Source organism: Equus quagga, chromosome 5 (assembly GCF_021613505.1).
Source record: "Equus quagga isolate Etosha38 chromosome 5, UCLA_HA_Equagga_1.0, whole genome shotgun sequence".
Lineage (NCBI taxonomy): Eukaryota > Metazoa > Chordata > Mammalia > Perissodactyla > Equidae > Equus > Equus quagga.
This window is the reverse complement of record NC_060271.1, coordinates 93,076,472-93,091,739: the sequence shown is the minus strand read 5'-3', so window position 1 is coordinate 93,091,739 and position 15,268 is coordinate 93,076,472. Positions and strand designations below refer to the sequence as shown.

The 15,268-nt window shown below is 31.6% G+C and overlaps 1 protein-coding gene across 8 annotated transcripts in view; it reads right to left on the bottom strand.

Annotated features, from left to right (window-relative positions):
• Positions 1 to 15,268, bottom strand: part of CCDC88A (coiled-coil domain containing 88A) — a 122,013-nt gene that overhangs the window by 40,468 nt on the left and 66,277 nt on the right. For all 8 annotated transcript variants that reach the window (XM_046661169.1, XM_046661168.1, XM_046661167.1 and 5 more), the window contains exons 11-16: positions 14,544 to 14,690; positions 13,800 to 13,944; positions 10,624 to 10,808; positions 7,202 to 7,339; positions 4,868 to 5,938; positions 3,029 to 3,156 (exon numbers count right to left, since the gene is read on the bottom strand). In XM_046661169.1, the coding sequence (XP_046517125.1) occupies positions 3,029 to 3,156; positions 4,868 to 5,938; positions 7,202 to 7,339; positions 10,624 to 10,808; positions 13,800 to 13,944; positions 14,544 to 14,690 (1,814 nt within the window). The remainder of the gene's footprint in view (positions 1 to 3,028; positions 3,157 to 4,867; positions 5,939 to 7,201; positions 7,340 to 10,623; positions 10,809 to 13,799; positions 13,945 to 14,543; positions 14,691 to 15,268) is intronic.

Below are 15,268 nucleotides of genomic sequence, written 5' to 3'. Positions count from 1 at the left end.
GTCCGCCTTTTAAACTATCCCTGGTCATAAAGAAACCAATCACTGCGTAACCAGAGCTCCAGAATACAGTCTAGGTTTTCAAAAGCAAATACTAATGCTCAAAAAAGGAATCTGAAAGATTTAAGTCTCAAAATATTCCTTTTAGTTTTATAAAAATAGAATCTATAGAAAGAAGTGGTGGATGGATTTATTATATTATCAAGAATTTGTCTCTGATAGTAATGTGTAAAAGTATTTATACAAGGACATATGAATAGTTAACTCCTAAAACTCAGACTGTCTTCACTAAGACTTTGTCTTCAGGGTATAAAGTACTTGCAGAATATTTTAAAAAGAGAATGATATACTAAAGACACAGAACACTGGTGACAGAGTAGGAAAAGGCAGATAGATGTGAATGTCAGTATTTTAGTTGTCTTTTTAATTGGGAGTCATGTTTAATTATATTTATTCTTAAGATTTTTTCTTTACAAAAAGGATGGTGCATGAACACAGTTTGAGAGTGAATCATAAACTAGAGATTATGATTAATCTATTTTTTACATCTGAGAACAGTGACTAAACAAAATAAAAACCTACAGTATATATTTGAGAAATTTTATCACATTCTGCCTTTTACTGTAATTAATTTCTATGTATGTATTTTCTTCTCAACCAGATTTTAAGCTAATTGAGAACAGAGAACAAATCTTACTCATTTTGGTATTGGCTTGAGTCAACAAACGTTTTTAAAGCATTTAATGAGTCTGACTTTGGATACGTTGAATTTGTGATGCCTGAGGTGCTTCTGGACTGTCCAGATAAAGATGTCTAGTAAGCAGAGAATAATATGGATATCAGGTGAGAGGATGGATGGGAGTGCTCAGAATGAATGAATAAGAGGTCTGAGAATATAACCCTAGAAAACTATACTGAAAGAGAAGACGTTTGAAAAGAACCGTTAAAAGAGCCAACAGTGATGACACAGCACTCTGTTTACAACTCTACCACTAAATTTAGTTGGTTGCAATTTAATATATTTATACATTCAATTCCACAAGTAGACTATATATTCCTTGATGGCAAGAATAAATACCTTAATAACTGTATCTTCAAAGGAGGTCAGAGAGAATGACATCAATTGGAAAGATGAAAAGGTTAGACTAACAAAGGAATTAGGGACACCATCTGAGATTAGGGGTAAAGACAGATGCAAATATACATAAATTCCAAGATGGAGGGGATGGAATGTAAAAGGAATTTATGTCTACAACCTTTTATTTTCTTTGTGACATTAAGGCTAACTTACTGGGTGAGAAAGAAGCTGGTTTAGTGGCTTAAGACACTTCTTTTCCTGATCCCCCAGATTCGATCATAGTTATAAACTGCTCTCAATTCCATTTCCTAAAAGTGTTAGTTCAGTATATACCCTTATCTCCATGTTTAATGCTTTCACTATATAAATAAATATGCATGGATTAATAAATGCATCACATCTTGCCTAGACTATTACAACAGCTTCCTAAGTGGTCTCTGTGCCTCCAAATTTGCCTCTTTTCTAATTCATCTTTCATGTCACTCTAACTTGCACAACACATCTTTGTGCTTTATTTGCATGGAATGCCCTTCCCCATCATTTCCACCTAGCAAATTTCTGTCATTCTTCAAGGTTTAGCTGAAGCATTATCATTTCTTTGATGCTTGATGATTAGCAGATAACAAGAACTCAATTAGCAGATAATAAAAGCTCAGTTAACACTAATTGTATGAATTCAGGTTTGGGAAGAGGCGCCAAGCAGTATGAAGGGCCCATGTGGAGCTGGGTTCATAAACTTGTGACAGGGTCAGTTAGGGCAGCTACATGCTTTACTCTAGTTTTTTTTTTCTGCTCTACTTTTTAAATGTCTTACACATGGCAGGTAATAAATCTGTTTGAATTAAGAAGTGATGTATATTCAGTATCTATATTAAAAGACAGTCAACAAAACTGGCCCTTAACTATACGTTTAACTCAAATAAAAAACATTTTCTCATGTAATATCTGTATAATTAATTCAATTATGGTTGCTTGAATTGATTGCTAGAATAAATGCCTCAAATTACTTCTATTTGTTATTACAGAACTAACCTTTAAAAGTATCTTCGAATATTCTCAAAATCACATAAACAAATCCCATATAATCAGCATTAATTTCTCCTATATACATTTAATACAGACTATAAATACTTATTAGAACAGCAATGAGTAGATGATAAAATACCAATTATATAATTACAAAAATTCCAATGAATTAAAATCTAGTCTACATAAAACAATATTCATAACAACATTCGCTTCTATTCTAGCTAGAATCATGTGGCCAACTAGATGCTCACTAATAGACTACTTGAAAATTAGATTAACTGTTCGAGATAGACTGTAATTACCATGGGAGAATATAAATTTTCTTTAAACTTGTATTGATCATTCTCAAAATTGAAGGGTATCTAACTTAATTTTTTATTTTGTTTGTCAAGCCTTAGTTTTCCACATTATTTTTATTCCTTAATTTCTTCTTGGTATATTTTTCTTTGTTTCATACTTTTCCTCCATTTCTTTTTAAGTCCACATTTTGGCACACAAAATCAATGAAAGAATTGAGACATTTAAGCATGATTCAAATAAGAAATAACTTGCTTAAATTGACTGTACATTTCATGAGAGAGGGGTTTGTTTGTTAATATCTCATTCTACTTTCACAGGCCAATTATAGCCTCTGATCTTCTGCTACCTGAATGGCATCCTGTTTTCCTATTACATAACTGTTTTTATATAATAACATTTTAGCATTTTTTTCTTCTATCAATATTAGGTTGTCTTTATCTGATTTATACTTTTTTTCCTTACAGAATTTTCTCTTAAGGGAAGAAAGGAACCAGAAACAGGGCGAAATACATAAATGTATTCTTGTAGCTGGTAAGAATCAATGGAAAGGGGAAAGGAAAGAATCAATGTTTGAGGGAAAAAAAATATTATTTCAACTGTCTGCCAAACAGACGTAATGCTCACCTGTCATCAGTACTTTGCTCATCATGTAAGAGTCGCTCTTTATTTAGCCCTATCTTCTCAAGCTCATGAGTTAATTTTTCAAGATCATTATTCATTTGTTGAGTCTTCAGTTTTTCACTCACCAAATCCTTATTTTAAAAGGTATACAAAACTCACATAAGTATCAAGAACATAAACATCTAAGAAATTCAGCCAAGATTCTAACTGTCACCATCCAGAAATATGTATAATTTGAACCCAGCAAGACAGGAATGTTGTTGAACTTTTCCTTCATCATTAAAAAGTAGTTAAGCAACAAAACTATAATCTAGTTCAAACAGAATTGTTTTCCTTCTTTTTTTTTTTGCTAATACTTCTTAACATTTTAGTGTTAAAAACTAAAAGAATAAACCCTTTACTTGTGAATACAAACCTTACATTTGAGAACCGTGGAGGGCAAAAAAAACACATATCCACTAACTTTTTAATAATGAGCTAGAACTTCAGTGCATATTTCTTCCTATGAATACATGTTGGATTCGACACCCTTCTCTCCACAAATACCCCTCTCCCAGTGGAAGAGGCTTAAGAGAGAGAGAAGGAATTTGTTTTTTTTGCAGGGGAAGAGTCACCCTAAGATAACATCTGTTGCCAATCTTCCTCTGTTTTTTTCCTTTTCCCCTGCAAATCCCCATTACATAGCTATGTATAGTTGTAAGTTCTGGTTCTTCCATGTGAGCCACCACCACAGCATGGCTACTGACAGACAAGTGGCTTGGTTCTGTGCCCAGGAACTGAACCTGGGCTCCTGAAGCAGAGCGTGCTGAACTTTAACCACTAGACCATCAGGGCTGGCTCAAGGCTTAAGATATTGATCTAAAGAACTAGGTGTAATTCTTAGAAGATCAGGCACAAGTTGTTGTTTATGTCTGTAAGACTGAAGAACAACAGAAAGAAAAATAATGAAAGCCTAATAATGTTCCCTCTCAATGCCTCTTTAATAGAAATGCAGACTTCCCAATGTCACTTTCTGCCAGAATGGGAACCAAGATATTTTCTAATTGAACTTAAAGGGTTATGACACATAGTATAGCACAGGGACAGCAAAAAAGAGCCAAGCACGCTATCTTCTGATTTGCACCAACCATGTTTTCACAGGACCTATTGCCAATCCATTCCTATAAATCTCAGAATTCTTCTCAAAACATAGATCCAAGCAACTACCAATTGTTCAGTCTTGAACTTTAAGTTCAACCTGATTTACATGCTCTGGCTTAGAGGTCAGAATTCATGGGGCTTTGGAGTCTGAAAGATTTGAATTTGAATCTAGCAATCCAACTCTGCCATTTATTAGCTGTGTGATCCTAAGTAAGTTATTTGATGTCTCTGAAGCGCAGATTTCTAATCTAATGCAGATAATATCTATAAAGGATTGGTCATAAAAATTATATAAATATACATAAATGCAACTTATGAAGTCCTTAGTCCAGTACTTGGCACATAGTTAGCATTCAATAAATAGAAGCTACCATGCTTCCTGTTATACTTAGCATTCAGTAAGAGTCTTAATCAAATATTTTAATATTATTTTGAAACAAAAGTATAAAATTCTAATGTAGTAAGTCAGATACTACATGGAAACCTTACTACTACAATTTCTTAAAAAACACAACTTACAGGTACTTCTTAATTTAACAAAAAGTAGGAAATTTGGAAACTACTTCTAGTTCTAATTTCAAGTTTCTACTTTGAACCATAAACAGATAATGCAAATTACTGATGGGTTCCAGTAAAATTTAAAGAAGGCTTGAGTTAAAAATGTAAAAAATATTTGCCTTGAATTCAGGTAATTATATTTACCTCACGTAATGTAACCAAAGTTTTTATATCAATAGTTGCTCTTTTCACAAGCTCCTTATTTTCTTTCTCTAATTCTTTCAGACGAATGCAGGATTCTTTATAAATACCAATCTCTTTGAATAGGGTTTTGTTTTCTTTTTCTAAATTTCCAATTTTCACATTATTTTCTTCTAATGTGGTATCTTTTATTTCTGCTTGTTGTCGGAGTCTCTTATTTTCCTTTTCCAGTTGTTTTTTATCCTTTTCTAGTTGAGAAGTCTCTTGCTCTAATGATTTATTTTCTTTTTCTAGCTGTTCTAGTCTTTTGCTGGATATTTTTAACTCTTCTAGGTTTTTTTGCAATGTTTGATTTTCCATCTCTAAGTCTTGTAGTTCACTCTCTAACTGTTGAATTTTTTTATTGCTGTTTTCTAGAGCTTTCTGTAGCCTTTGATTTTCTGTATCTAAACCCTGGTAGCTAACTTCTAAGCGCTCTGTTTTCTTGAAAGATGCTTTCATGAGCTCTAAACCCTTCTTAAGTTGCTCTTTTTCACTTTCCAGTTCTTTATTTTCTAGTTGCAGCTGAGCCATTTTCATGCTTGCACACTTCAAAGATTCCACATTCCTTCGCAGTTCTAAGTTTTCCTCATCAAGTTGGGAATTCTCTTTTTCGAGGGATTCTAACTGAAAAGTAAGATTTTTAAAGCTATCCAATGTTTTTTTTAATTTCCTATTTTCTCTTTCTAGCTCTGAATTTTCTTGTTCTAAGGACTCAATTTTTTCACAAGTAATTTTTAAATTGGTTATCTTTTTCTGTAACAATTCATTTTCTTTTTCAAGATGATGCAACTCATTTTCAAGTTCTTCTGCTCGTTCTCCTTTTTCTTTATAATGTTCCAATTCTTTTCTAATTTGTCTTTTTTCAAATTCAATCTTGCTTAGCTTGCTACTTGTTTCTTTGATAGATTCATGGAGAATTTTATTTTCTTTTTCAATGTCTTTCACCCTTGCTTCAGCACTTATTTGGGAGCGCTGCCTTAAGGAAGACACAGTTTGATTCAGATGTTCATTTTCTTGTTCCAGTATTTTAATCTAATTTTTAAAAAGAAAGGAGAAAAGTAAAAACTTACTTGAGCAAAAACTAAATATTTTAAATTACGTAGTTTTTCCCTTCCAAAAACTGAGAAAAAAGAACATAAAAGGGTGCTAACATGTCTATGTTACTTTTAATTTTGACAAATATTTACTGAGAGGCCACTGCGTACATGTACTGCCAGGTCATTAAAGTTCATGTCTTTAGGGAGTTCATAACATAAAGGAATGGTTAAGAGAGGTGTATTTAATATTAACTGAAATGATCTTCAGATTATTTATAGTTACATGTGTCAAGTACAGATATGAATATAGGTGACACACACACACATCTCCTTGAGGATATAAGCTGTTACTTTCATTAAATAAATTTTTCAGTGCCTATACACAGTGGTTCTTCAGTTAATATTTGCTGTATTAGATGTGTGTAAATATATATATGGGTGTGTATGTATTAATTTCCCAAAATAATTCTAATTTGGAAACATCAAAATAACAACATCCCCTGGTACGTTTGAAAGCGAATCCTTCAGATTTATAATATGGCCTAATATAACACACTCAAAATTTAGTGTGTTAAATAATTCCCTGAGAACCTTGTAAAAGTACAGATTCATGCTTAGCTCTAGAATTTTTGTTCTGTACTTCTATAGAAATCTGTATTTCTACAGGTGGCCTGAGGACTATACCTAGATAATATAAAACAAACTGTTTTACTTCTAAAACATGAATAGAGATTTTAAAATAGCAAGTCACTCAATCTATCTAGGTCTCATTTATCTCAAGCAAAAAAGGAGAATATCAAAAAACACCTGAAAATAAATTTGAAAGTATCCAAGATGGTTGCTGCCATCACATCTCCCTCTTTAGCAGGGTCAGAGTACAGCTGCATTTCTCCCCAACAATTTCTCCCCAGCTTCACTCAGGGACTTTAGAATTTCCACAGGTTAGCTCTATGGAATGAGCCCTATTCCACAGACACTTGAAAGCACAGCTACTACAAAATTTTATACTAGATAATTATTAACCATACTAACAATTTAAAATATTCTAAGCTCTCCCTTCATCTTTCCTAAAATACATGGGATAGAAAATAAGGTAAAACTATAGTTACTTTAAAATCTAAAAAATTCTAAAATATTTCCCTTTAGTGTTATATGAACATTTTGCTTGCATAAACTTTAAAATAAGGTTGTTAATAAATTTTAAAATAAGGTTGTTAATAAATTTTAAAATACATTGTTTAATAGGAAATTTATGAACCTGTCTCTCTGAGTTTTCTCTAAGTGTTTCAATTGTTTTTTCAAGCTGAGCTTTCTCCTTCATTAGATCCTTGCTTAAATTCTGACAATTCTGAAGACTTTGCTTTTCTTGAATAATCTCATTTTCAAGAATTTCAACCTGGAGAAAATTAAATCATAAAACAATATATCATTAAATATTTTACAACAGTGGAAACACCATCAAAACAAAAGATAATAAAGGATATTGCTGGAAGATTGATGAATAAAGGGTAATCTCAGTTTTAATACCCAAATGGTGAAATTTCAGATTTCAGTAGAGAAATTCTAGTAATATTCCATGCTACTTTTAGCAGCTGTACAAAATATGCAAACATGACTGTCTTTCTTATCCTCTGCATCTTAGAGAGCAAATTTCTACTTCTAAACACAAAGACAAACCCAACAGAAAATGTGATAATTATGTGCTATATGAAGATTGTTCAAATCTTACTGAAAGACTCTTGGCTTGAGTGGATTTGTAAAGTAAAATTTTAATTATAGTCAAGGAATACAGTGAACAACAAAGAAGAAGGGAATACAAAAAGCATGGAGGAAAAGCTGAGAAATGGTGGTATAAGTTTAACAAGGAACCAAGAAGGGACTTGGCTTAAAATAAAAAGGAAAAAGGAAGAAAAAAGGAGAATACTAGAGTAAAAAGGGCCGAACAAAACTCCAGCAAATATTTATATTCTACATTTAAATTTACTTTCAATTACATATTTTAAAGATATAATAAAATATGTGGTTAATAAGTATGAAAAAGCAAATTCAAGTTCAAAATATGCCAAACCATTGCTTTGGTTATTAAGAATGAAAAAGCAAATTCAAGTTCAAAACATGCCACACCATTGATTTTTCCCTTATTATGTAACATTCAAACCAGGTAATAAAAAAAATAAAGATTTAGCTATATATAATATTTCCACTTCAAGTTTAAATATTACTTAAATCCTTATATCAATAAGTGAAGAATTCTAAGAATTCTAATAGTTTGACATAAAGCAAGTTGAATTTTCCTATTTTAACATCAATGGAAGATAACTGCACCTAGAAACAATCTTCCAGCAATATCTCAAAAGCATCAAGTCACAAACCTTATCCAGTAACTCAACTCAATGTTAATTTACATGTCCAAGAAGCTTTTAGCTATTAACTAAGTAATCTGGTTCTTCCATTACAGATTGAAATATGTGGATAATAGTTATTTCATTAAACTCATTTGTTGTTTTACATCAATGGAATTCAAGTGACTCATTCAATTTACAAAGGAAATCTTTCATACAATGAATTTACCAAAAATTACTAGAATTACTAAGAATTTACTAATTAGACTTCAAAGCTAATTTCAAAATCAAATGGTAACTTACAGATCCAATTACAATGACAATCAAAATAAAACTGTACCAAGTTCTAAATGGCCACTCCTACTTTAACAATATATTGATTGTTAAATGCTTATTAAGATTATTTGGTTAATGGATCAAAGACAATGCAAAAACTGTTTTATAAGAGTAAAAAGCTTACAAGAAAATCAAGTCTATCTGCATTACCTAAGACAGTGGTTCTCAAAGCACAGCTCCAAAACAGCAGGATAAGCATCACCTAATAACTTCTTAGAAATGAGAATTCTTAGCCTCCACCCCAGACCTACCCAATCAGAAACTCTAGGCATGAGGCTCAGCAATCTAGGTTTTAAGAAGCCCAACAGGTGATTCTGATGCACACTATAATTCAAAACAATTGGTCTAAAGGAGAGGGAGATTTTCATAACCGAGTCTAGAAACCCAGAATCTATCAAAAGAAAAACTAGACATGGTTGACTACATATAGAAATAAAACCTAATTGATAAGGACATATGAGTAAGAATATTTCTTACAGTATTGTTCACAGTGACTAAAAACTGGAAACAAAAGAGATAGCACATTTGGGGGAGTAGATATGATGGAGGTGTTCATGAAAAAAAATCATGTACATCTTTGTGATACAATTCTATTTATGTAAAATGTGTGTCTGTGTGTGTTGTACGTGTATGCAAAGATATGCAAAGATAAGTTACTTGGTCTCACTGTCGCACAATTGGAATATTTCTGTTCAACCAAAGACTACTTAAAATTCAGGTTTCATAATGCCTAAACTGTGGTCTTTAAATACCATTTCCTACTAAAAGGAACAAGAGCTTTCTGGAGAAATGTCTGTTTCCAGGCCTGAAGCAGAAATGTTCATGAGGAGCGTAGACAAGTTTGTCATGGTAGAAAGCGAGGACACTCTCAAGGAGTTTAAAGGTTGTCTCATAAGGATTTAGGAAGCAGCTTAAAGAGCTAGGACAGTAAGGAAGATAAACGCAGTGGACTGAAACACTTCAAATATTTTTAAATCCATGAGTTCATAATGACACTAAAATATACAACAAACTCACTCATTAATTATCTCAGGAGGATATGAGAAAACCAATTCATTAGTAGGAAACTGGTAAATAAAGAGACAATCAATCATCCTGCTTTTTCTATGAAGGCTGTTGCTCAGAGTAACTGATGGTGGTTTTTTTTTAAACCAACAGTTTTTAAAAGAAGGTTTTTCTCTATAGAAATACTCCAGCTACCAAATTAAGAAGGGATGATATAATTATAATATCAAGATTTTGCAACCTCTGATTAAGGGATCTAAGCAAATGATTTTTCCATGACAACTAACATCACAAAAAGACAACCAGACATGTGCCTTCTGATTGAAATATATATATTCCTTATGAATATTCTTACTAAAAACTCTATTTGAACCTGATTAAGCCTACAGGTAAAACAGGAAATAAGGGGACAAAAGAACTTTCTAAGTGACAAAAAAGGATGTAGTCAGCAAAATCTAGATTGTGGGGAACGCTATTAGACAAACAACCTGGTTTCTTCAACACAAAGTGCTAGGAAAAAAAGAGTAGACCTACAGACTAAAAAAGACTTAAGGGACACATCAATTGATTGAATGTACTGATCTTATTTGGATTCAGATTCAAACAAAATGTAAAAAAAAAAAGCAAATCATAACAGAATTGGAGAAATTGAAATGTTGACCAAAAATTATTAATGTATTAAGTGTAATAATGTCACTGTTCTTGTTTTTAAAAAAATTCCTTACTTTTTAGAGATATACATTGACAAATTTATTACTGATATGATACCATGTCTAGGATTTACTTCAAAATCATCTAGTGATTGTGAGGAGAGAAGGGGTAGAAATAAGACTGACTATAAGTTAATAATGTATGTTTGTTTGAAACTTTCCATAATAAGTTAAAATAATATTGAGGGTATATTAAAAACTGGAAAATAAATGTTCTACCATGGTGCTATTTGTTTATACTTTTACATATATTTTTTAACATTATATTAAACATTAATTTTATTCACCTTTTTACTCAGTCTTTGATTTTCTTTTTCAATTTTCAGGATTTTAGAAGTGTTGCCTTCTGCAGAATCCATAGTACTCCGAAGCTCTTCTACAGTTTTTGTCAAACTCTGGTTTTCCATCTCCAACTTCAATAACCTACTTGATGTCAACTCATTCACCTCATGGCCCAAGGATTTTTGTGGTGCTATAATATTCAAAAATATGTCATTGGTAAATCTATGCTTACTTTTTACTTTTTAAAATATTGAGTGTCAATGCATTACATCACCTGGTCCTTAACTTTATAAATTTTTAAAGTTATACAAAATGGATACAATGAAAAAAATAACAGATAAAAGGAAAATCTTGAATTTGTAATGCATCTATAAGCATTCTAGTGAAAAAAAGTACAAAATTTAGTCTGAAGAGACTAGAGTTCCAGTTCTAGTTCCATGAAAAATTAACTACTCAGCAACATCCAAACCACTTTAACCTAATCTTCGATTACTCGTACAAAATATAGTTACTGCCCTGTGTATCTCATAAAGTCATTGTGTGACTCAAATAAGAAATATAAAGCATATCCTATGCCACACCTTCAAAAATTTAAAGGAAGACAGTTTGAGGGGAAAAAAAAGCCCTAATCTGATTCTGAGAAAGGCAAGACAGTATACACTAGTCACCTTGAAAAAGTCTTTCTGTAAATGAAGAATACCTGCTAAACTTAAGTGTAAAGAGTGACATCTACTCCATTTTGTCAAGGGAAACCATCTAAGTAGATTTCAGCATTACATTTTTTAAAATAAGAAATCTCAGTTTTTGCTTCTGTAAATGATGCTCTCCAGTAAACCAAAATAATTATCTTTTAATAACCCTATAGCAGACATTAAATATTTTGATATAAAAATACTGGGTTTAAAAATGAAATATGATGCCAAGAATTTGTTTTGAAATCCTAAATTTCAGGAACAGAAATGGATAGAAGTACGCGAAGGCATTTCTAGGTCTGTCTACTCTTGTGTATGTTTGAAATTCTCCATCATAAAAAGCAAAGAAATACAGACACACAACATATATCCCCACAACTATACATTCTTTTCAAAATTAAGTAGGCTAAAATATCCCCCAGATTTTAAGTAAAGAAAGCCTCAATTCTTATTTCCAGCTTTTGTTCTAGTCCAGTATGTTGTTCATCATTTATTAGAAGCTGGTATACTAGATAGTCACTGACTTTTTAAATTTCATTAGTTGTCCAAGTGTTCATTAGTAAAACTCTAATTCATGATTTGTAGTCATGCTTTTCAAATAAATAAGATCAGGCTACAATACATGATATACCTTAATAATACTTTCAATACTATGACTGTGATTCAAAGAAGCTTCAGGTCAAACTATGAAGAATTAAAAAGGATGCTTACAACACATTTTTAACAACATAGGAGAATGCCTATGTTATAATCTTAGATGAAAAAAGGAACCTGAATTGTATATACATATTGATATGATGATGTCTCAAATACCGATGTACATGTAGAAAAATTCTGGAAGCAAATTTTTTAAAATATAAAAGTGATTTAGAAATCATCAACGACTTTAATTTTCTCCTTTATATTTTTCCACATTTTGCAAATTTTCTTGAAAGTCCCTTGTATAATTAAAAAAACCAAAAACTATGCCACATTAAAACAAATATTGAGGTCCATGACTCCAGCTAAGATCACTCACAAAAAAACTGTGATAAAATGATGATGATGATGATGATGATGATAACAATCACTCAAATGCTTACTATTTACCAGGTAATAACCATAATCATAATCATTCAAATGCTTACTATTTACCAGGTAATAAGAACCATAATCATAATCATTCAAATGCTTACTATTTACTAGGTAATAAGAACCATAATCATAATCATTCGAATGCTTACTCTTTACCAGGCATGTTCATAAGTATTAACAAATTCAATCCTGACAACAACCCTACAAGGTACTTACTATTATTGTTCAAACCTAACAGATGAAGTAACTCCTGACTAATTTCAACTACTTTAGTAGCAGAAAACATTGAAGTCTTAATTGCTTTCTTTTGTAACTCAATACACAACGAATATAATAAAAAAAAGTTCCACAAATATTCTCAGTAACACATCTCAACAATTTCACTGGCTGAATATGATCATTTACTATGTAGTGAATTTACATGGGATCCCAGAATTTGAAATTAGATTCTCAAGGTAAAATTAGGAAAAGCCCAATGGTAATAAATATGACGAGTCATCTGTAGAAGTAATTATTCTGTAAGCAGCAGTCTATAAGCTCTGTCAGACCTTATGTCTACCTCACCACTATGTCCTTAGGGCCTAGTATAATATTTCACACATGGTATGTGCTTAATAAATATCTGCTGAAGGAAGAAAAGCAGGTGGAATAATCTTCTAATACTGGGTAACTGAGGAATTATGGAACCAATCTAATTCAAATAAATGTGACTTGAGTGTAATTTCAATAAAGTATATCAGTGTTAGCATACTCAAAGCTATAACTCAAATAACTGTATGGTATGTATAGGCCCAGCTTTAAGAAAGAGGACAAGTCAATATGGAGCCTAGGAAAAAACCCAAAAGTTAAAAACATTTCCGGGGTCTTTCATAATCTCCAGGGTATTACTGTGCTAGACTGGTTAGTAGGTATAATCCTAAAGTAGAGACTACATACATTGATGAAAGTAGCCATAAAGATCCTTAACTTGCGTTATTCTGGCTGCACATTCACCTAAGAATCTTCCCACTATGTTTTGATTTCCTATTTAGGTTTGCCTATCGGCAAAGAACATGGTGACTAGCTAATATAACTGTTCTGTTCTATTTAGTAGATGGCTATTATTTCTCAAAATAAATTAATAAACTAGTATTCCAGCTTCTTGTGATATTAATATGAAGTAGTGCCTAAACAACTGATGAAATCTGTTACTGCACTCATAAAGTTGAGTTGTAAGACATGCAAAGATAAGGACCAGACCCAGAAGTGTGAAAAATAACATATTACTCTGTGAAATTATATCTAGGGAGACAGCTGGTCTTCTGAGACATCTCCAGCTAGGGAAAATAAAGAACTGTAATAAAATGTACAACTTCATACAAAATACAATTGCATTTATACATTCATCTATTTAAATAAAACAACACTGGGAATACCTTCAGAAAGTTCACTAGTTCTAGATATTTGTTCTAGCTCCCAGCCAAGATGTAATGATTCATCCATACTTTGTTTCTGTGCCATTTCCAAAGTCATATTTTCTTCCATTAATTCTTCAATCTTTTTTCTATCCATATCACGTTCCTTTTTTATTGGCAGGAAGTAGGGAGAGAAAAGAAAGCTAAGGAACAGTACAATTTCAAGCTAATATTTTATTACTTACAACTTTTGTTTATCGGAAACTGAATAACATGAGGACAAACTGTTAGTTCCTTAAAATTTTCACAGTCTGAAGGCAATAATCAATTATTATAATTATTACTACTGGTCAATTATAATGATCAGGTGTCTGACACTCTTTTAAAGTGATTTTTGGGGACATTGAAAACTCATCTTCCGAGTCAATATATTATTTTAGTGATATAACAAAAGATTTCTGACCCAATGCTAAATTTAGACAAATAGTCTTATTTCTGTATTTTCAAGGCATGTTTACACAATGGCTTGTTAGGGTTTTCTGAAAAGTAGAAGACAAAATTAATAAATAATACCTTCTGTAACAAAAGCAGAAAATTCTACTGTTCTTGTATTTGTATAAAATTGGAAGTGTCTAATTTATTTAGCTATCTCTTCCCTGTTAAAGCCTCAAGGACACTAGCCATCCTTGTCATTATAGGGAAATCAAATGAATCTTAGAATTTTTCCTTAGAGGCCATGTAACTGATCTACCTTAAAATACTCACCATTTCCATATCATGCAGTTTAGCCTTTAGTTGTAAATTCTCTTTTTCTAATTCATGTAATTTATCAGAACGAGCTCGAGTTCCTTCTAACTGGTCTTCCAACATAGTTTTTGTTTCTAATAAAACTTGATTGTCTTCTTTTAATTCCTAGAAAAATTTCAAATAGGCTTTATTTATCACAAATAAGTCAATATCTGTTAGTTTTTTTAAGCTATGAAAAACATGAAAATTCTTTATTGTAAAATAAGCCATTAACTGTCTTTATAAACTATTCTATGCAAGAGTACAGCTACTGAGTAATAGCAATACAGTTGATGTTTTCTTGGCTTCACTTTTTCCCCTAGAATTTAAGCTATTAAGTAAACTAAATACTTGTACTTATATTAGGATGAGTAATACTACAATAATTCTGCATAAAATTGTCCGGGTATATTTGAATTCCTTAGTCACAAGGATAATGAACTAAGTATAAGTAGTCTTCCAGATATTCAAGACACAAACCTCCAAGAATCTGGGCTTAACTCATTTGCCAATAGATTTAAAAATTTTTCTCTATTTAAACTATAACTTGAAAGGGAAAGGTTTGGAGTTTTTGAGTAAAATATCAAGACTTGAACCAAGACTCATATAAATCATAAACTAAGGCTCTATCAATAAATATTTTACATAAGCATCTTGAGAAAATGCTTAAATCCCCTACATATATTTTGATGATATAGGTCTAC